The sequence below is a fragment of the Cariama cristata genome, unplaced genomic scaffold, assembly GCF_000690535.1.
Source record: "Cariama cristata isolate BGI_N322 unplaced genomic scaffold, ASM69053v1 scaffold1332, whole genome shotgun sequence".
Classification (NCBI taxonomy): Eukaryota; Metazoa; Chordata; class Aves; order Cariamiformes; family Cariamidae; genus Cariama; species Cariama cristata.
The window spans coordinates 6,217-27,511 of NW_009605281.1; the positions used below are offsets into that span (position 1 = coordinate 6,217).

Sequence of the window (21,295 nt, forward strand, 5' to 3'; positions counted from 1 at the left end):
CAACATCTGAATTCTCAGAAGAGGAAATATTTTCTTGATTTAACAGCAACTGTACAATATTACAAACTCAGACACATGAAAAACAATCAGGCAATAGAAAAATGTACAACAGCTTTGGTGTTATACAAAATAATAAAAAAGACTTGACAGCAAGATACATAGTTCATTATGTTCTCACCACAGCCACTTCATTGCTGACTGTAAGACAGTTATTTACTTTTGATATTCTCTGTGTGGCCTTTCCACTCATGAAAAATCATACTATATTACTACAATAAGAACTGTTATGAACACCATAAAGTAAGCTCCCAATTTTATAAAAACATCCTGCCTCTTCGCGCTATTGCTTTGTGGCACATTGTCAACAGAACAGCAGTCCAAAATAAAGTGACAACTAGATTTAATAAATTAATATACTTTTTTAAAGATGTACAATGCACATTCTTTTTAATCCAAGGTTTTAGGGTGTCAGGATACTTCTATTTACACATATACAGACCTCAGACAGCATTGATAACATCAGAAAATGCAGATAAGGAACAGGGCCTTAACTGCTATCTGGATGCTAGTAAGAGAAGCCAAAATACTGCCAAGAGTATTATTGGGAGAGATATCCAAAGACTGAAGAAAAGTCTATGAAAAAAAGGACATGTAAAGGCAAAGGGAAGGTCAAGATGTTTAATATGACCATCTATTCTTGTGAAGACTGAGGTGGAGTTGTTGATGTGCCTTGTTTACCAGACTTTCGTTCGTAATTCACAAGTCGTTGCCCAACAAGGTACCTAGGATTACAGTAAAAACAGTGAGAAATTAACAAAAGTTAATACAATTCTGTAACACAAATCCACTCTATCTGCTTTGCTGCAGCTCAATCTTTCTCAAAGCTTCATTTGTGGTAAAACACATTCAAGTTAGGCATAGGGGAGTGTCTTCCATTTATAAAGACAGTCTATTCCTGTGTTTATCTACCTGAACTATAGATAAAACATTTGCCAATAACAGTTTAGGTCTGCCTCAGAGGGTCATTTGTCTAGAAAACTTCTTCAAATGCCTTTTAGCCCTAAGTATCTACAACACCCAAATTCAATCTGAAGTTGTTATCAAAATTTAAAGTGGAAAAATTAAAAAACCCAAACTATATACTCACTTGTCATTTTTAATATGTTCATAAAGGCGCTTGAACTGGCGAACTTGGAAGGAGAGAATTCCCATCAAAACCACCACCATAAGCAGAAAAGGATAAATCCGTCGCTGAACTAGGTTTTGCATTTCAGCGGTAACTCCTACAAAATAAGCCACAACTCTCATAATCTAACATTGCTAAAGTAACTCATGCATTTCTGCTTCTGTACCTGTTTCTATACTTTTTGTTATACTGTAACTTCAGTAGAAGGGCTGTGAAATCAGTAACACATCTGTTTATTTCGGAGATCCAAGATGACAGCTGCTATTCTTTTTCATCAGAAGCATTAAAGCTGAAAGTTTTCCATTAACACAGTGAAAATCCACAGTAAAAAAAATAGGGCTTATCAGCTCTTCTTGCTTATTGACTTCTATAAACTTCGTATCAGAAAAAAATTGACACTATAAAAGTCTGCATTCAAACGAGAGGTTGAAGAATAAAAATGGGACTTCTTGAACATGTTGTTAACATCAAGACTAACTAGCAAAATACAACTATTGATGAAAAAGCAAATCTACCCTCCTTCTAATAAAATTATTTCCCTCAATTATGAGGAAATAGTAAAGTCTGAAAAAAAAAGGCCAACTATATTTACAATTTACATTTCATTTCAATACTGAATGAAAGTCTCAAAACAAAACCAGTATTTTCACCTATTCTAAGCTTCCTTTAGAATGTGACAAGTCAGAAAGGATGTCCTCAGCTCAGTCTTGCTCTTAAAGAGAGACTAAAATTAAAGGTTGATTGTCCAAAGATGACATGAATTAATCATCCCTTTCCCAAACTAGCTAGATACCTATATTTCTGCTGTTAAGATATGCAGTCCCATACTCTTGATGTATTCTGCACTTAATTTATTACAAAGCCAGTCAGAATAATGTATTGCATTTGTCAAAAATTCCCAGACTTTTAAGATGACACAGCAATCCTTAAGCATTTACATTTGCTGGCAGAATAGAATACTGTGGGTATTGTGGTGTTTTGTTTTGTTTTTTTTGACACTGCTGTAAACCATCGGATGATAAACAGGTATTCTGAACGTATACATACCTAATAAAGGTACAACACCAGAAGCTATGATGTACGGTACACACAGGGAAAGTAACAGAACAGAGATTACGGGTGCTGCCAGTTTACGGATTATGAAGTGTAAATCAATGTTACGAATCCCATTTGCATATACCTAAGAAGAACAAGTCAGAAGAAGAATGGATCAATCAAGAAAGCCATGCTTTGCGCTTACAGTAATAATGACAAGGTTTTACATAATTTTCCTTAGGAGAGGAAACAGGTGTCCCCACTTTGAAGAAAACCGTGATGGTCACAGTCGAAGAAGGAAAAACTCTGCCAATCTACATCATGAGGGTTCCAGGAAATCATTAAATAGTGCCCAGGAGAGCAACTTAATCTGGAACAGTGTTGTGATCTGGTTGCAGGAGTGCAAGAGACCAGCTGAGAGATCATTAAACAGAGCTGTGAATGGTGGTTTTTTGGGTGACCTGGGATTGCTTTGTGCTCTCAACTTGCTGAAAGAGGATTCTGTTTATGCTAATAGAGCAAATTATTAAATTTGGTAACACAGGCAGAAAATAGCATCTTATTTTGTACTTGGTTGGGCAGACCAGAGCCTCTGCATGTGGAGTCTGTGCCTGAAGAAAGGGCCTCCACAACTCTTAAGTTTCTGCAGCTGCTACCAGGAGCTAAGGTCTCAACATGCCTAGACTAATCACGGGAAAAGACTGGTTTCAAGTTGCTACCACATGCAGCTAGACGACGGCCTCTGTCCCACAGGCTGGATGTAACCATTTCTAACGATTGCTCACGAGAGTGTGTGTATAACAAATGGGCCCAGGGAGAGCATTCAAAATGGAAGGAATAGCCATGATACACAGCAAAACGTACTCCCAGAACTAAGGCTGCATTTCTCCAGTGTGACACCTAAAGTGATCAGGAAATGGTTTAATAACTGGACTGTGTGCTAGACTTAATCAAGAGAGGCACCTTTTATACAGAGGTCAGGACATGCACCATAGCCAGCACCTATAGTGCAGGGCTGAAAAGTTACTTCCTGACAAACAATTGAGATGCTTCATCGAGATGACAAGCACAGAACTTAATAGGTTATAATCAAGAAAAATATACTTCTGCCAAAGAAAGCAACAGGCCATGTGACTCAGAACTGCTCACAGGAACAGTTCTGTCTTGCTTAATAATCAAAGGGTAATGGAAATGGTGTCTTTCATGTGCACTCATCTATGAATGAGGTTATCTCCACAGCTCTGGAGAAGGCAGAAATTCTCTGTTCTTGCATGGTGGACATAAATAATGTCCAGTATTTGGACACATGTGAATTCACCTGAAGAAATAATGATGTTTCTCACTTTAATACAAACCTGATAAAATTGCACATACGTCTATGCAGCATTTTCTTGATTTCAGATTTCTGAGGTTTATTTTTGTTTTATTGTTAAGTGTACCTTAATGGATTAGGCTATACAATTCAAAAAGAATCTACAGGACTAGTTGAGTTTTATTCAATTACTCAAATTACTCCAGTGATACAACAGTAACTCTGTTTTCTGACTCATACATTCAAAAAGGATTCAAAATGTATTATACAGATTATTCACATGGACAATTTTTTCATACCTGTTCAATAACAGTTTTCAGCCACCACTGGGGACCCATCAGTGTTATGGCAGCAATTATTTTGGCATGCAGAACTCCAAGAGCCCAGTCCTAATTTTGTAAAAATGAACTGTTAGCATTAACATATTTTAAATAGTTTGACAACCAAAAGCTTTTAGAGCAACTTGTTAATATTACTTATAAGTGAAAAGATGATTACTTTTCTATTTACACGGGACATTGTTTAAGAGGTGACATCTTCTGCAAACTCCTAAGAAAGAGGATGCTCTCAACCTTAGCTGACATCTGTAAAATACTCAGCTCTCTGGAACCAGGAAAATCAGCTACTACTACTAAACCAAAGGCAAATACAAAATAAAAGCATTACACTTACTTAAAGCAACAGACTAACATTCTGGTGCAAACTAATTCATACTGGTAACATTTACCTAGAAATAAGTTATTTTGATTCCTTTGAAAAAGAAGAGATACAAGATACAAAGGTGCTCATACAAGTCAGGAAACAAGGTTTTTCTCTTATTTTAAATTTTAATTGTTCAAAAAACTGTAACTCGTGAGCAAAGCTAAACAAAGCAAGGCAATACTCTTCACAAAAGAATTGCTTTGTTTTTGCTCAAGCATGTAACTTTTGTATAACTCTATTATCTTTTGTGAAAAATGGAAATTATTCTCAATTTCAATAGCTCCTTGCTAATTCAGAACAAGTCTCAAATCCATCTAATTCAATATTTTGAGGAAGCTCTGCCACATGAAAATAAAATCTCTCAGTATATTTAATTCCAAACTTTTAAAGAACTAACGTGCAAAAATTAAGAATTTTTAGAGTCTCTGGCATTACAAATTCTTTCCAAAACTGTTTGGAAACCATGATCATCTACCACTGCAATCATATGATGTCCTGACTTATTAGTCATTCACTTAAACAGACACCTCCGAAGTATACTTGTATTATAAAATAATGGAATATTTAAATTAAAGCAGTCAAATTCTTCTTTGTATTATTGCTTTCATACATTTGGATACTGAAAGTAAATGAAAGCTTGTTTGTGGGCAGCTTACAAAACCACCATCCCTGCACATTTTCTTGTTATTTAGTAATATGCATTCTAGATCTTTTGAGTTAGGGTTCCCTCAGTTAGGGTTTCTTTGAGTTACAAGTTCTTTCATAATTCAGCCTAGGTGATGCAAGCATTTGTCACTCAATCCACTGTACCTTCATTTCTTCCACCAACTTGCAAGAAAAAAGTTTGCACTCCATTAACCTGTGAGACTTGACTGAAGAAAAACAAACCACTACTACCTCAAAATCTTGTACTAATGATTTGACATCTCAACTTAAAACCAGAATGATCCTAAAGCATAGCAAAATTCCATTCATAGTGTGTATCACTGCTGAATTAAAACCTTGTATGGAAAAAAAGATCAGCTGAACCTCTTGCTGCATAACTGCAGGCAGAAAGCTTTCCAGAAAGGTCAGACAGAGTATGTACGTCTGTGCATACGTACATACAACTATACTAACTTCTGTACATAACTTTACAATTATGTTACAAAAAAAAAAAGTGTTTATCTTATCACTGAAATGCAAAGATCCTCTGATGTCATCCCACAGAATTCAGCTTTTCATACTTAGAATTCCTAAGCATATCTTTTTGGTTTAAATAATCCTCACATCCAGACTGACTGTGTTTTCTCTGCCACATAGAAACATACTTATGGAAAACGCTCTGAAGCACCAAATCAGCATGAAACATGAACTCCCATACTCCTTACTTATAAGTAAAGATGTATATCAACAGCAGAAGAAGAACGGGAGGAACTGACCTGCCAAGGATAGAAGAGAGGTGTTTGATCCAAAGGAACTCTCAAAGGTGCAACGATGACCAGTTCAAACAGAAGACCGAGCAAAAGTGGAACCACACCAGCTAGCAGTATAGCCACTATTAATGTCTTCATTATCTAAAAAACCCAAGATAGCTAATTAATATGTTTATCAGAGGATTCTTTTTGTTTAAACTTCAAAATGTATCTTAAATTATACAAACAGATAAAGCTGGAGAAAAAAAAAATACACAGACCTTTAATTCATACATATACACCCCTAGAAATAATTTTTATTACATACAGAGTTTTGCAATGCAAGTTTTCAAGACTGGGTCCTATTCCATGCCTCCTCCAGAAAAAGGCATGACTGTACCTACTGGTGTCCATATAGATTTAAACCATAAAATCACCTTTGACTATTATCAGCAGGGAATACTACCCAATGGCACTTCATCATATTGAGTATTCTTGTACGTTGGAATATTAGAGAATAATCTTTCCAAAACTGCTGACTTTTCTCCAGTGAAAACCAAATCTTAAAAATTCACTCATTATGGAATATTTCTAACCTAAAAATGAAAGACTCAGAGCACCATGCTTGAATCCTTCTTTATTCTAGAATTCTCTTAATTTACATGCATCATCCAAAAATCAGATACAAAACTAGCCTGACTTAATCAACACGATCAGGAGAAGGGACAAAGGACAAAAAGCATTACATTTTAGCTCTGAATTGTCTTAAACAAACTTAAAATTTCCTAAATGAAAGTGATAGATGAGATATTTGGGAAATGTGGTAACACAAAATACACACTTACACTGCTCTTCTGTCTGTAATAGTCCAATAAGCACACAAGCATGTCCATCACAAGATACCATTTATGCTATGAATGTTTAAAATTGCTATACTTAGGCAAGAAATCTACTATAAAAATCCTCAAAACCAAAGCCAAGATAAAAAGATGGGATATAAATTTGTTGCCATGGTGAGAATCCTGGTAATAAAAAAGGATATTTTCTTTAAAAATATTAATTTGAACAACACAAAGATCTGACAAATCATAAAGATCTTTCTGAAAATATGCATCAAGCTACTTTATAGAGACACCATCATCATTATCTATCAGCTTTACTATTTTTTCTTTATTTGATAATGTCAAGTTGCTAAATGAGTAATAGTTAAGCTTCCAGGTGTATGTGAAAACGTAAATGTATTTGAGGACACATCACATACGGGACAATATGATGCAACATATTAACTTTTAAAGGAAAACAGAAAAACATACACTTTATATATAAAGATATATATGCAAATTTATTTACACTGATTACTTAACATTGTGCTAAATCGCTTCCAAAAATACAGTTAGCCTATGCAATGGGAATATAAGCTGCAAAAGTTTCAGAATGGTCTGAAAAGGAAAATATGGTATACATTACAGAGTAAAACTTGCAAATAAAAATGAAACAATTTTCATTAGCTACTTTTTTGATAATTCAGTAAAAATTTCTCAAGACTCACCATAAGAGACCATTCTTTGACTTTCTGAAAAATCACTCTACGGCCCTGTGGCATCCAGGCAACCAGCACTGTCACTGCTCGGATAGTTAGCCAACAGACATAAAGACCACAAGCAGCTGTGTACAGTTCATGGATTTTGGCAGTCCCCGTCCAAAATGACATTAACCATCGGCCAGCAAATACTGAAAACACAAACACTGTTAAATAGAGTAATGCTCTTTGATGCATTAAGGAAGGATGCCTATTAAAAAAATACTTATCAGATTTATTGTTAAATATCAATGCACAAATAGCACTCACCATAAAATAGTATTTCGGTACTATACCCATAAGGCATGAATGTGTGAAGCACTATGTAAACAGTTACATAGGTGATACCAAATACATAGGTAGAATTTTTTATTTTCCCTAAAATTTCATTACACCAAAGTGATCTGAACTACAGCAAAACAAAGCACTGAATACTGCACTATTTAGAGCCTAAAAACTAATCTTCAGAACTGCAAAGGCAATAATGGATTAGTGCATAAGTTTGAACTTAAATCTTACGAGCTGTTTGGTTTATTTCACTGCCTCATATACTTTTTTGAGACTTACTGATGGGGCTTCTGAAGCTCTCTGGCAAAAATGGGAGACTCACTTGCTACGTTTCATTTTTTAATAGTGTTTTTATTCACTAGTATTATAGTGGAATTATTTTCTATACTACTATTAAAACCATCATAAAATTCATAACTCTGATCTCAACATATTATTGACTTTAGCGTCATGGTACTACAGTAGCCAGGTTATAAAATTCAAATGAGTTTACATCTCTTAATTTAGTCCAAATTATTTTAAAAACCCTAGAAAGTGCTTTTTATTTTGTTAAAGTACTTATTCATACATGTTTGGGAAGTGGCATGTTCATCACTTCAAAGTCGCCCACTGACCGGTCATGATGACACCTTCAGAATATTTAATTAAAGAAGACACTGTAGAGGAAACACCTGGTAACAACCTATATATTTTCCTCTCTAAACAGTAAAGCAGGTGCAAGGTTTCAATTCTCTTTTTCTCTCAATACTACTACAGAGATTGTCTCAGCACTTGGAGTCCTGTCCTTAAAAGAAAATTATTCTACAGCAAAACAAAGGAAATGGCAATCTCTGTCATTTAAATACGGGTATTATCTCTATAATTTAGATTTTAGATTATTAAAATTTGATGATGCACTATTAAAAATGAGACATAATTTTCCATGTTTTCCACTTTTAACTTTAAACAATGGTTTCAAAACATCTGCCATTGTTGAGCACAGCAATATGCCAAGTTGTTTTTAACTGCAGTTTCACAGTAATAGACTTACCTGGTAAGGTAAGGCAGATAAGACTAGCAATCAGTAATGTTATACACATGAAAACAATCAAAAGAAATATCTGAAAGAGGAAAAAAAGAGAAATAGTTTATAAGAAAGTTACTTAACCAAAGTCAAGAAAACATATAAAAATACATATCATCCTAGAAAGGCAGCTAAACTAGAATGTTTAAATACTAACTAATGTTTCACTGTATATTAGCATTAAGAAACCTAGCCACAGTACATGCAGCACACCCACCGTGTTGTGCAGTTCTTTTAAGAGTTTGCATCAGTTGTCACAACAGTAAAAATTAACATTTGAATCCAAAATGGACTGAAGTTCTTTGCTATGTTACATTAAAAAAATAATCTCTTTATTTCTGCACTGACCAGCACGACGACTCTCAATTAACCCTGAAAGGTTTCTAGCTCTGTATGCCATATAAGCAGGACAGTGGTTTTTATAATAAGGAAAACGTTGCTGGAGAAAGTTCTTCCAGATGCCCTCAGGTTTGTGTGACCAGCAGCTGACAGCAAAGCTGGTGGCTCCTTAGTCAGGTTTACATCAGAGAATTCTCAAGTACTTGACTTCTTTAAATATCTGAATGTCTCAAACACCATGCACTATGAAGTTCTGCTTCACTAATCATCAAAGCCACACAACAAGCAAGTTTACCATGGGAAAACTAACACCTTACCATAACAGACTACAGAGAGAAAGTTAAATCTGTAACACACATTTTCCCTGTTGAGACTTTTGGGGCAATGTAGATCAGTCTCATCTCTGCATTAGGATCTCCAGCACTGCTTAAAGGAAGGAAAATCTTGTGATTTTGTAGACATTAGCCTGAGTGAAGAGGGATGATTCCACAATACCTGATTACTTGCCAGGTGACAGCCACATACCCTTTTCCACACAGAATACTCTCTTTAGGTTTAGGGATCTCAAATGACAGAAAGAAGTAAACCAGAGTAGTTGACATCTAGGCTGCAGGCAAAAAAACTTCTCAATGGTGAGGAACACATGGTGTGACTTGCTCGAGACCAATACTGTGTAAAAAGTTACTTAGGGAATGCTGGGGAAAAGTCAGTCCATGTGGGAATAAACAACATGTGATAGACTGAAGCTGATACGAAGCTTTTAAATGTCATATACAGTTGCTTCTTGGATCACCGAGCAAGAGAAGGTACAAGAGGAAGAGCAACTCTTGACTTGGACCTAAACATCGCACGGGAAGCTAGTCACTCATATCACAGAAGCACTGACAGTGACTGCAATATATTCAGACTCAAAGATCTTACAAGGAAAGCCCTCCTCTCTCCAAAATCCACCACAATACTACTACTTCAAAAAAGCGAACTAGCTAAAATGAGGATATGTATTAAAAGAATATTTAAAATAGTAGTCAAAAGGAAAAATCCTCACAGGAGATGCATTTATATATACCGAAGTGAAGGTTTGGCACAAACTCACACTACTAATCATAGGACTTAAAAAAAAAAAGTCTCCCCAAAGTTGTCACGGTAAACAGGAAAATAAAACTGGCTTCCAGAAGGAGATATTTCCAGAAGTTGTAAATAAATCCACAGGGGAAGAAAAACAGCAAATGGATGAACTCTGGTAAATGAAATTCAAAATTACAGTAGGACAAGCCAAAAGGGATTTCAGAAATAACATACCAAGCCTATGAAAAGTAATGATAAATTTATTTTTATAAATAAGTTTTTTTTTTTTTAAAAGTACCAATAATAAAGTAATAAAATCTAAAAATCCTCAGAAGAAACGTTGCCAGAGAGTTTGCATGCTCTGCTGACAACTAGGGATTATGAAAGGAAGACTAAAGGAAGACAAGGCAGTAGCAGGAAAATTCAACAAATTCTACACAACAGCATTTGCTCTGGAGAGGCTTTGGGAGATCCCTGCAACAGAATGTTTGCTTAAAAAAAAAGAATGAGTTAGATGAATTATCTAGGTTGCCTGATAAAACTGATGATAGGCTTTTATGTAGAATAATTTTTTATAAAATTAATCTTTTTGTTTCAGATTAACAGTATGTACTTAATTAAATTAAAAAAAATCAAACCCATAGTTTTACATGCTTATTTGTAACTGAAATAACATGAAGGATCAGTTGTTATTGCTTGGTCAATCCATATGGATGTGATGAGTGAGTTCTGGTGGAAAATATTCATATATAATTAAAACTGAATATAAACCACCTTCTTCTAGGTTCTTACGACTTGGTTAAAATGGAAAAAATTAATGAAAGCATAGAAAAGATCAGATGTTTACACTGTTTTGTTTTCTTCTCAAATGCTTAAAAACCCAATTGAGAAAGTAATTAAAATACAGTATTGTTCCATAGTGGAAATCTCTGTGGGAGACACATTTTTCATAAGATGAACTTACCCAAGTAGAACCAAGGTCAATATACCAAAATTCACAACTGAAGCACCTACAGTGATCCTGAGTGATTCATTATTTAAATATTTCAAACAAGTAGAACCAGGGATATAGAATTGTATCAGTGAGCTACCATGTGTTTGAGATTCTGCAAGTGCTTGTCATATCTCTTGATGAAAACAATGAAAAGCAATTCAGTTAAATCAGATTTTCTTTTTATTTGTACATTCTGTAGAAGTCTCCAAAGAATAACTTAAAATGTCTAGATGAAGGTAAGTAGACCAGAAAAAAAGAGAGTCTTTGACAGCTGAATCTGAAACCGCTTAGTTATTATCACCAGTTCAAGATCAGCACCTCAAAATTCTGAAAGTTTCTACTATGCAATGGTTTGGGAGGGGGAGATGATTTAACCACATGTCACCACATGTCCTTATGCAGAGGTATCCACAAAAATAAAATAACCCATGCAAAGGTAGCTCTAGAAAGGATTTAATGAGTCCCTAGGTTAACACACCCCTTGAAAGCAGCATGTCCACATTACAGTTGTTACATATTGCCAGGTCACAGTGAGAATCCACTTTAATTACCTCCTTAGCAGCCAATCAGAAACTAATTTCAATTAACCTGTCTGTCAACCCAGCAACTTCATATGAACGTCATTCAGTCTACATGAATATATCACTAGTATCATATTTTCTTTAAAAATAACACTGTAAAGTCTTACGTGAACTTTCAGACATGTCTAACTAATGCCTTCTGCATATTACCTCCGTTTTCAGCTGGACCAGTTTCCTGTTCCAGCTCATTGTGTGTATGTTCTAGCACAGGTATTCATGCTAAGAAGGGAAGAAAGGAGCAATTGCCATGGAAAGAAGACCGGCACCACCCCTTTCAGCAGTAAGTACATATTTATGCTAGATTAAATTGGTGTCAGCCAGAGCATGCTTTGACTTCCTGTTACGACTAAGCTGAAGTAGCAGCAGCTGCTATGATAAGAGGGGCAAATTGATTCTGCTTCCCTAGCCTTTTCATCCCGGAGTTACTTTCCTCTACAACAGTGTTGTGAGCTCATGCATTCCTGTGGAGAGCCATTTTAGACAGTAAAAACAGCAATGGAGGGAATTACGGCCCCATCAAAAAGCCCCAGCTTCAAACACCCAGAAGCTCAACAGTTGTGAAATCCTAAAACACTTTCAAATTTGCCTTCAGTTCTACTATGTTGAGATTTATAGGAAAGAAAAAAAAAAAAGCTTTATTTTATACTTTGTTATGGGAAGTCTGGTAGATTCAGCATTTTAAGGAAACTTCAGACACAGTACTACACTGTTCTAACTTTAGCCGTTACTTCCATTCTTGAGCTATACCTGCAATCATGGTAAATGAGCTGTGTTTAAGTTTACATTTGATTAAATCAGAGTTCCTGTAACAACAAAACAATTATCTAGTTTGACCTATATATTATTCTAGAAATTTAAGTATTTGCCAACAACATTTCCTTTCTAACTGTAGGGATTTAGAACTTTCAAGTATTTTAACACCTTTCTATGTTTAATATAGATGCAACAGAAGTTCTCATTTAATTTCTTAATAAAGCAAAGTAGTTTAAAATACACTTCAGCTACAAGACTGAAGTATGCCCTCTTGAAAGCCATGCCTTGTTACAGACACTCCTGAACTACCTGTTTGCTGGGGGGTTATTGTATTTCTCTCCATTACTAACCACTAGAAAAATAAGACATGAACTAATAGATAATACACAACATGCATGGGATCCATAAATAAAATGGTAATTGAGGGTCTTAAGTTACAGGCTGAAAAAAGCTGTATGTGAGAATAACTGTGAGTCTACTTTTTAGAAGGATGCAAACTGTACAAAACAACATGACCAACCGATTGACTTCTGACAACATGTGGGCCAAATCTTTCTTACAAAAAAAAGTTATATCCATTTTTCAAATGCCGTTCCCTTTTCTCTTATTGCGTTAGATATACCTACCCTGAGCGGGAATTTTAAAGGCCTACGATAAGGCTGGAAACCCACAGGTCCTCCTTGCTGAAGTATGGCTTGATGGGCTGCGTGAAGACCTTCTCCCACGACTGGAATGGCATTATTATTGCGAGCATGCTGGTTGTTAGGCTGCTGGTTTGCATTGTTTTCATTGTCTTCCTGGTCACCAAGTAGGTAAGAATGGAGATCCCTGTAACAATCAGAATTTCAGTTTTGTTCCGTTTGATATCAATAAGAATCTTGCAGAAAAACAGGCCTACTCAGAACGCATACAAGTACAAAACTTATACAGGAGTACTGGCAGAATCTTGATAAAGAAAAACATTTTCTGATAATGTACTCAGTGTCATCCTAAACACAGAATTCAGAAGAAAAATGCTAATGTGGATGCAGATTAGAACAGTGGGAATACAGCCACAAATAAAGATCACTTATCTGTTTGACTGCTTTAAAAACAACATCTGCTATTAAAGTTGTTCTGCATATAAAAGGAAAATTGCATCAATATTTCAGTTCATGTAAGCAGGCAGCTCAACTGCCAGATTTTATTTTACAGCTATGAAGCTCTATTGGAAACAATTGCCTTCAAACCTAAACTGTGCAAGGACAGTACGGTATTGCTATAGACACGTTTTCAAAAGAAGAGTCAGGCAGAGTCTTTCAAGATTCTAAATTGCTCAAAACCTGTTCATAACTTTCTAAGAACATCAGTCCTAGAAAGAGTCAATCTACATTAAGAAGTATTCTGTTGATATTTCCTGCATATATCATTAGCAAATAGATATTTGAGCCTGATTAAAAAAAAAAAACCACAAAACCCTTATGAACATTTAGAAGTTAATTTTCCTCAGCTTTAGCAGACTTTTTATTAGCAGTAAGATGCATGCAGATATTCTATTGGCAGACAATGAAAACATTTAGAAAGAACTGAATGAAAACATTAGAAAGAACTTCTTCACTGTTAGAGTCCTTAAGCATTGGAATGGGCTCCCCAGGGAGGTGATGGAGTCACCATCCCTGGAGGTGTTCAAAAAACGTTTAGATGTGGCGCTTCAAGACATGGTTTAGTGGGTTTAGTGGGCATGGTGGCATCAGGTATAAGGTTGGACTTGATGATCTTTGAGGTCTCTTCCAACCATAATGATTCTATGATTCTATGATTTTCACAGCAGTTTGCTTTTTAAGAAAAGCAGAGGAAAATATTTTCATCTTTGCTCAACTAAAATTGCTGAAGAGATATTTCACAACTGTTCTTAACAGCTGCAACAGTGGAGAAAAAGCCATGTCTAGTGGAGAAAACAAAGCCATGTCTATTGTCATCTCCAAAATTCTCTTCTTGCATCATACTTAAACACTATCAAAACATGGATAAATTAATTAAAAAAATAGCTTTCCAGAATGGAAACTAAAGTACAGAGGTGGAGAGAGTTTCCTTAATAAGAAGCTAAAATAAATATTTTGGATTGCAGGGGAAGAAACAAGTCTTTCATTCATTTTCTGAGAGCCTCAGACACAACTTAGCAAAGAATAAATCTTCATTCTAATAGTGCTGCATTGGCACAACTCACGATGAGCAAGAAATGGTGGGAGAATGCCAATATATTTTGAAGTTAAATTTAAAACTTTATAGAAACAAAATCAACCTTAATTTTTTCTTGACTAATTTGGCAAACAACATATGAACTAAAAAATAATTTCAAGTGCTAGAACTCTGCCTGGTAGTCTAAATTAAAGAACCTCACTTTGTATAATCATTTACTTTAGCTGACAAAGATACAGTTTTAGCCTTCTTTAAAGACTGAACTTTTAACTTTAAAATCCCCTGTTTAAATGTATTCACTTCTTCAGCTTAATGTTCTAAATAATGTTTCCTTTTTTTTTTTCTTTTTTATATTTAGAAATGCAAGATGTGCATATGAGTTTTACTTAGATGATTCATGGAAATGCTCTGCTGACACCTCTTCAATATTTCCATATAATATGAAATTAACAAGCTGTTAGTCACACTTTTATAGATTTTTTACTAAGCAAATGCTGTAATAGTGCACCAAAAGAATTACTTCTCAAAGACTAGACCAGAAGTAGGTACTGTACCAGAAGTACAACTACTGCTTAGTCAGTATAGAATGTTTTCATCATGTATTTATCTGTAAAAGAGCTATTAAAGCTACTTGTTGGGATAACTCTCTTGAAAGCATGCTGGTTTCATGTTAAAAGGCTAAGCTGGAAACAAAGCTTGTAGTTGATTTGGGCTATCTGTACTTACAGCAAGTAGCCAGCAGTTACAGTCCATGCTCGTACAAGACCTTTCAACCACTGTCTAGTATGTCCTTGTTCTAGCAAAGCTGGAAGCACCACCTGAAGCAAAAGGAGCTCTAGGGAAAGTTCACTTACTGGAGCATCACTAGAAACAACAGGAAGAGCAGGAAGTCAAACATAAGGAACACTCTGATAGTAATCCTTTACACTGAATCATATAAACAGCACCACAATAAAAAAAAAATATATTGGATGCCAACAGGAACAATTTGTAGGTTTTTGCAGACATTTTTCCTTATATAGTACTCTGAGCACAGGTTAAGTGTTCATGAGTGTTTAGGCACTTAGGCACACAAGGAATTTAAGAAAAACTGTTGAGAAAGATTATATCAGAGAATATGATTTGCTCTTCTATTTGCTTCTATCATTGCTGTTTCAATTATTTGGAAACAGAAAGATACTGCTATCATCAGAAAGAAATGCAGTTACAGATATTCTTTTATTCTTGAAGGAATTATAATCAGGAATTAATGTGAAAAACCAATATGGCAGCAACTTCACTATCAAAAAGTTGAAGGGGAAAGTGTTTTGAGGGCATATAAAAACTAAATAGTTATCATTATGGAAGTAATACAAAATGCCTTTTATTTTTCTTAGTAGGTTTTTATTTGACAAGTTATAGGATGTATCCCCGTCCTTTAACTTTTGACTTTTCTAGGACAATGAAGTTTCGGTTAATTGCAAACAAACAAAATAACGTACTGAACAATGTCACATTTGTACTCTTTGAGTACAAATACACTTTTTTTCTAGTTATAGAGAGACTGAAAAAACATCTTTTTAAAAAAATAAATACTTACCTGTAGAGCATAACATTATATGGAAGAAAGTTAGGCAGGAGATACTTAATAATGCGTATAGGAAGCCAGAGCATGAGCAGTACAATTGATCCAAAGACAATCTGCAACAAAGAAGTTAAACAAGTTAGTCTGAATAGCAGAAACAACCAAACCTAGTTTCCCATCCATCTCTCTGACATGTTTCCTGTGTGCGGTGGGTTAGCCCTGGCTAACAGCCAAATATCTACCCAGCTGCTCGCTCATTCCCCTCTCTGGCTGAATGGGGAGAAAACAGAAGGAAGGCAAGAAGAGTTGTGGATTGAGATAATGACAGTTTAATAGAGAAAGCAAAACCTGTGAATGCAAGCAAAACAAAAAGAGGAATTCGGTCACTACTTCCCATGATGATGAGCGACTTCCTGGAAAGCAGGGCCTCTGCACATGTTAACAGTGGCTTAGGAAGACAAATGCCATAATCATGAACATCCCCCCTTCCTCCTCCCTTCCCACAGTTTTACTGCTGAGCATGATGTCATATGGTATGGAATACCACCTTAGTCAGTTTGGGTCAGCTGTCCCAGGTATACCCCCTCCCAACCCCCAGCTTATTCACTGGAGGGGTGAGGGAACAGGGCAGAGCAGGAAAGAGGAAAAGCGTTGATGCTGTGCAAGTACTGTTCAGCCATAGCTGAAACAGAACACTGTTTCATCTGCTAATCCAAAGCCCAGAAGCACATGAGCCACTATGAAGAAAATGAACTCCATCCGAGGCAGACCAGTATGCTACGATACGCTCGCCAAACAGGACTGCGGCTGAATAAGTAGTGACTGGCCAGCTGACAGAATAACGTCAGACAGTTCTACTCTCTTCCCCTTTTCCCCAACACCAGGATTACCACTTTTGGGTTCGTCTCTTTTCTTAGTGGCTGAGTTTTCAAGCAACTTGTAGAAACTGAAAGATCTTTTGAGGCTTCTATTTCCTCACATTTTAAATTGGCTGAAAGATAAAAATTTAGTAGGGGAGATCAGGTGCATGGAGACCATGCACTTTTATAAATCCTGTTTCCAGATTAAAAATCAAGTACATTTTAAACATATTCTTACACTTCATATAAATGCACCACTAGAGACTAAAATAGCAAAAAAATTGTATGTTTAACTACATAAAAAAAGAAAAATCAAATCCCATTCTTCTTGAAAATTAATAGTTTATGTTCTACAGAAGAAATTTCCTAAAAATACTGAGAAAGAAACATAACTTGAAAGGCGTGACTTGTTTTTTGAAATGGTAAGCTGTAAATGGTTGCCGTTCTGGGTCCCATATTCTAACAAGAGGCTGGTAAGAGTTCTGAATTTATTAGCCAAGTAAATCAAAAGGTGAAGTTCCATTAACTGCCAGTTCCAATACAGCCTGAGAACATATCTCTAAGACCTTTAGTAAAAAGCAGATCTTAGCAGGTGGCCCAAATATAAGCAGTGACACAAACTTTCAGGCAGCTAAAGCATTATGATTACCTAAGGAGAAAATACTCCAAGAAGTGGACAGGTCAGGTCCTCTCATGTACTGAAGGGTGCTCTAATAGAACCAAGATCTCTCTACAAGCTTCCACTACTCAAAGCTCATAGGTGCATTAATACAGCATGTCAAATAGTAATGTTTCTAGTATATCAGTTTTCACAGTTGATGTGACATTTATGTCAAAGACAGCCCGAGGCCTTTCCCTTACTGCATGCTAGGCAAATTTCAGACAAACAAGCAAAAGGAAAAAAAACTTTCATTGTTTTAAGTACCATACAATGATAATCTGGAAACAGATACCACTGGCCAGATCAGCATAATCCAATCCAAAACTTAACTAGAAAGTTACTCTACCCCTGCTGCTCTACTTTAGCCGAATTGGACGCACAATGTTTACTGCAATAACTAAGAGCATCATGAGTTACATGATTTACAATATCCATGATAATAAACACTTGCTGTCCGAATACACAAATGTTTCCTGTGATTTTGCATAAGGAGAAGACATCACAGAAAAATTTGTTTTGGAAGGGACCTCTGGAAGTAAACTACCCCAACCCCCTGCTCTGAGCAGGCCCAGTTACATCAGGTTGCTCAGAACCTTATCCAGTTGAGTTTTGAATATCTCAAAAGACGTAGATTCTGTTGTAAACCTGTTCCCGTATCTAATTACCTTCATGGTGAAAATATTTTTCCTTAAATATACAGTAGCATATATGGGAGCTGACATATGAAATTTTCTTTCCAAATAAAGAAATTTTTGAGAAAAATCCTTACCACTGATAAGATAAACCTCCTGAGATGTCTATAAATGGGCAAGTGAATCATTTCCTGTACAGGATTAAAGTCTGGATCATTCAAATTCCTGAGAAACCATAAGACACCAGGTCTCAATACCTGAAGCAGGAAATAGAAAACAATATATGAAGAGAAAATTATCTTTGTATTCTTTGGTTTTCATTTTGGATAACATTGCTGCAGCAAGTAATTTTTAAACATAATAGGGGTATTTGTTGAACAAGGCTCAACAAAATGGTACAGAAATAGAACAAAAGAAGCAATATCATAGATAAGTAGAGAAGCAATAACAGTTACAAGCTTAATTTTCAAGTATTAATCAACCTTAAACAACTGAAATTTATTTCGATTAATTTGAAGTCAATACCCATGTTTAAAGGACTCTTTCTAAACCAAAGATCTTTAAGATACACTGTAAATCATCATTTTTCACTGCAGTAAGTACCAGTGTGGCCCTTTTTACATAAGGCTGAAATCCAATATACATGAATAAACCATGGTAGCAGCAATACCCATACACAAAAGACCTAACTAACAGTTCAACATGCAAGCTTCTCTATGTTACGAACCAATCTCTTCATTACAGACTTACCTCTCTCAGTAAAAGAATGAAGGATGCAAAATAAAAGACATAAACCATTCCAACCAACCAATGCAGGAACATTGTGGTACCTGGGGCAGACTGAAAGCTCAATTCTCTGTCTTTCAAAGTGGCATCAAACATCTCCTAGAAGGAAAGTAGTAACCAAATATGAATAAAGTTTGGCAAACTTCCACAGGTATTAATTTTGTTTACCCTAGTTCATATATACTACTAGCCAAAAACAGAAGAGTGCTGTCAAACTCATATCAACAGCTCTCTTCTCATCAGAACTTTTTTCCTTTAAATACAAACACCGTTACAAAAGATTTTATCCCATTTATTTCCATTCTTACCAAAGAGCATATATCCAGCCACCAGCCACAGATGAGAGGAAATACACCAATTTCAACCACTACTAACAAGGAAACCTTTAGGAAAATAGAGAAAAGAACATCTCACTAGTTTAACAGAAATTGCTAAGAAAATTATAATGTAAGCTTAAATTGAGAGGGTTTTTTGCTACACACAGAAAAATAGGATTACCTTGACAACAATATAGCAAACACCTAATAAACGACGTGATCGCTGGAACTTAACAAGTGCTGCCAAACCCTGAATAGTTTTGTCAAGAAAGTAATACTGAAAAATACTTTATAACATAATTTGGTTAATATGAAACACTGTATTATGTGGCTTTCAGCAATAGGAAATTTTATAAGACAAAAGTGAAATAAAGTATGTATTTTATCAGGGTTCTATTTTCAATATTGCCTGTGACTCTGGAAGTCACAATCTGATGTGCTGCATAACCCCCTCAAACACACATCTAAAATAAATGAATAAGTAAATAAATAATACTACCACCCTTCTTAAATGAAGCATCCAAAAGTTTTCTCAAGAAATAAACAGTTGCCTTTGAAAATATCTGCCATGACTAAGCAAGTTTCAAAACTGAAGGCCTACCTTAAATGGTAGCTTTTCTTTTCATGCAGTCTGAAATAAATTCTCACCTTTTCAAAGAAAAGCTGGATGCATATTACATTTTGGGGGTTTGTTTTGTTCTCTTTTAGGAGGCAAAACAGAGACATGCCAATGAACTGTTTTACCACTTTTGCACTGCACATTGGTACAGTGCGGTCTAAAGTTGATTTTAGTTTTGTGTACTCTTGAACTGAAAACTACTAACAAATGATGATTCTTTCAAATTGAAGTTGGTGTAGTCCCTTTAAAAACATGCAGCTAGAATGCAGACTTTTTACTTGTGACCAAATCCTTCTAGCTTTCAGGACTCCATTGTTACTTAATTTTCTCTATACTAACGATGGCTATCACCTGAAATAAATTCTTGCTGCAAACTCAGTGGTTCAGAGACATAAAAGAGAAACTAAAACAATCCGCACTTTAAAGATCTGGCAGAATCAGAGAGATGTGAATAAATTTCCCATTGTACCCGACGTATTTTCATAATCCCATTTCTCTTTCTGCTGCAACTAAGTAGCCCACAGCAATAGTGTAAGGAAATACTGAGGAAAAAACTATGGTTCTACACTCATCTTCTCAGACAGACCTTCAAAATTTAGTTGCAGGCCTTCAAGCAAGCATAAAAGCCTATGCTTTTTGTTGTTCAACATGTGCAAGTGTTCTGAAGAATGCAGTCACTCTGACAACTTTTAAATGTCCCAAGAGAAGAGGAGAGACGCTTTCTTCTCATTTCACCAAAAGAGTAGAGGAAATGGTAAATAAATTGCATCTGCATCATGTCTGTCCCGCCTCAAAACATAGCCAGAAAAATGATTTAGATGTAAAATCTGAACCAGGTAGCTACTGACAAAAGGATACATGACAAACAATTAGGGTCACTGCTAGCAGAACATATCCAACTATAGTTGTAATTAGGCCTTCAAAGTGAGATGCTTGCACCTGGAGGGGAGGGAAAAAAAGGGAAAGTTTATCAGTCTCCTAAAAGATTAGATCTCCTTTTTATGTAATTCAGATAAATTCCAAATCTCAAATCTTCAAGAAGAATAACAAGTTTCTTTAGTTTTTACATATTTTAATAATCTAATACTTTTTTGGTATCTCCAACAAGAGTAGAAAATGTTTACATTTACTGGAAAAGTCTAACAAGTACTTTCTTCAAACATGAAATGACCTCTATATATGAAACAAAAAGTGTCACCTTACACTACCTCACTACCTCCTAGCTTTCACTACCTATTGTCATCAACTATGAAAATTACTCAGTACACAAATAAAAAATATACATGAGGAACAAGAGGCTGTTTAAAAAAAACAAAACAAAACACAAAAACGTATGCATTTTTTTTGTAAAAGGAGGAAACCTCACTTGAAATGTGAATAATGGAGG

At 35.5% G+C, this 21,295-nt stretch overlaps 1 protein-coding gene across 1 annotated transcript in view; it reads right to left on the reverse strand.

Annotated features, from left to right (window-relative positions):
* Positions 1-70: 70 nt before the first annotated feature.
* The window catches only part of MARCH6 (membrane-associated ring finger (C3HC4) 6, E3 ubiquitin protein ligase), a 37,279-nt gene continuing 16,054 nt past the window's right edge, over positions 71-21,295 (reverse strand). The window contains exons 9-23 of the mRNA XM_009695873.1: positions 20,767-20,847; positions 19,471-19,539; positions 19,281-19,355; positions 18,937-19,071; positions 18,324-18,443; positions 16,049-16,149; positions 15,196-15,333; positions 12,918-13,119; positions 8,527-8,596; positions 7,179-7,375; positions 5,657-5,791; positions 3,833-3,922; positions 2,234-2,366; positions 1,148-1,283; positions 71-782 (exon numbers count right to left, since the gene is read on the reverse strand). Coding sequence (XP_009694175.1) covers positions 692-782; positions 1,148-1,283; positions 2,234-2,366; positions 3,833-3,922; positions 5,657-5,791; positions 7,179-7,375; positions 8,527-8,596; positions 12,918-13,119; positions 15,196-15,333; positions 16,049-16,149; positions 18,324-18,443; positions 18,937-19,071; positions 19,281-19,355; positions 19,471-19,539; positions 20,767-20,847 — 1,773 coding nt within the window. The 3' untranslated portion in view covers positions 71-691. The remainder of the gene's footprint in view (positions 783-1,147; positions 1,284-2,233; positions 2,367-3,832; positions 3,923-5,656; positions 5,792-7,178; positions 7,376-8,526; positions 8,597-12,917; positions 13,120-15,195; positions 15,334-16,048; positions 16,150-18,323; positions 18,444-18,936; positions 19,072-19,280; positions 19,356-19,470; positions 19,540-20,766; positions 20,848-21,295) is intronic.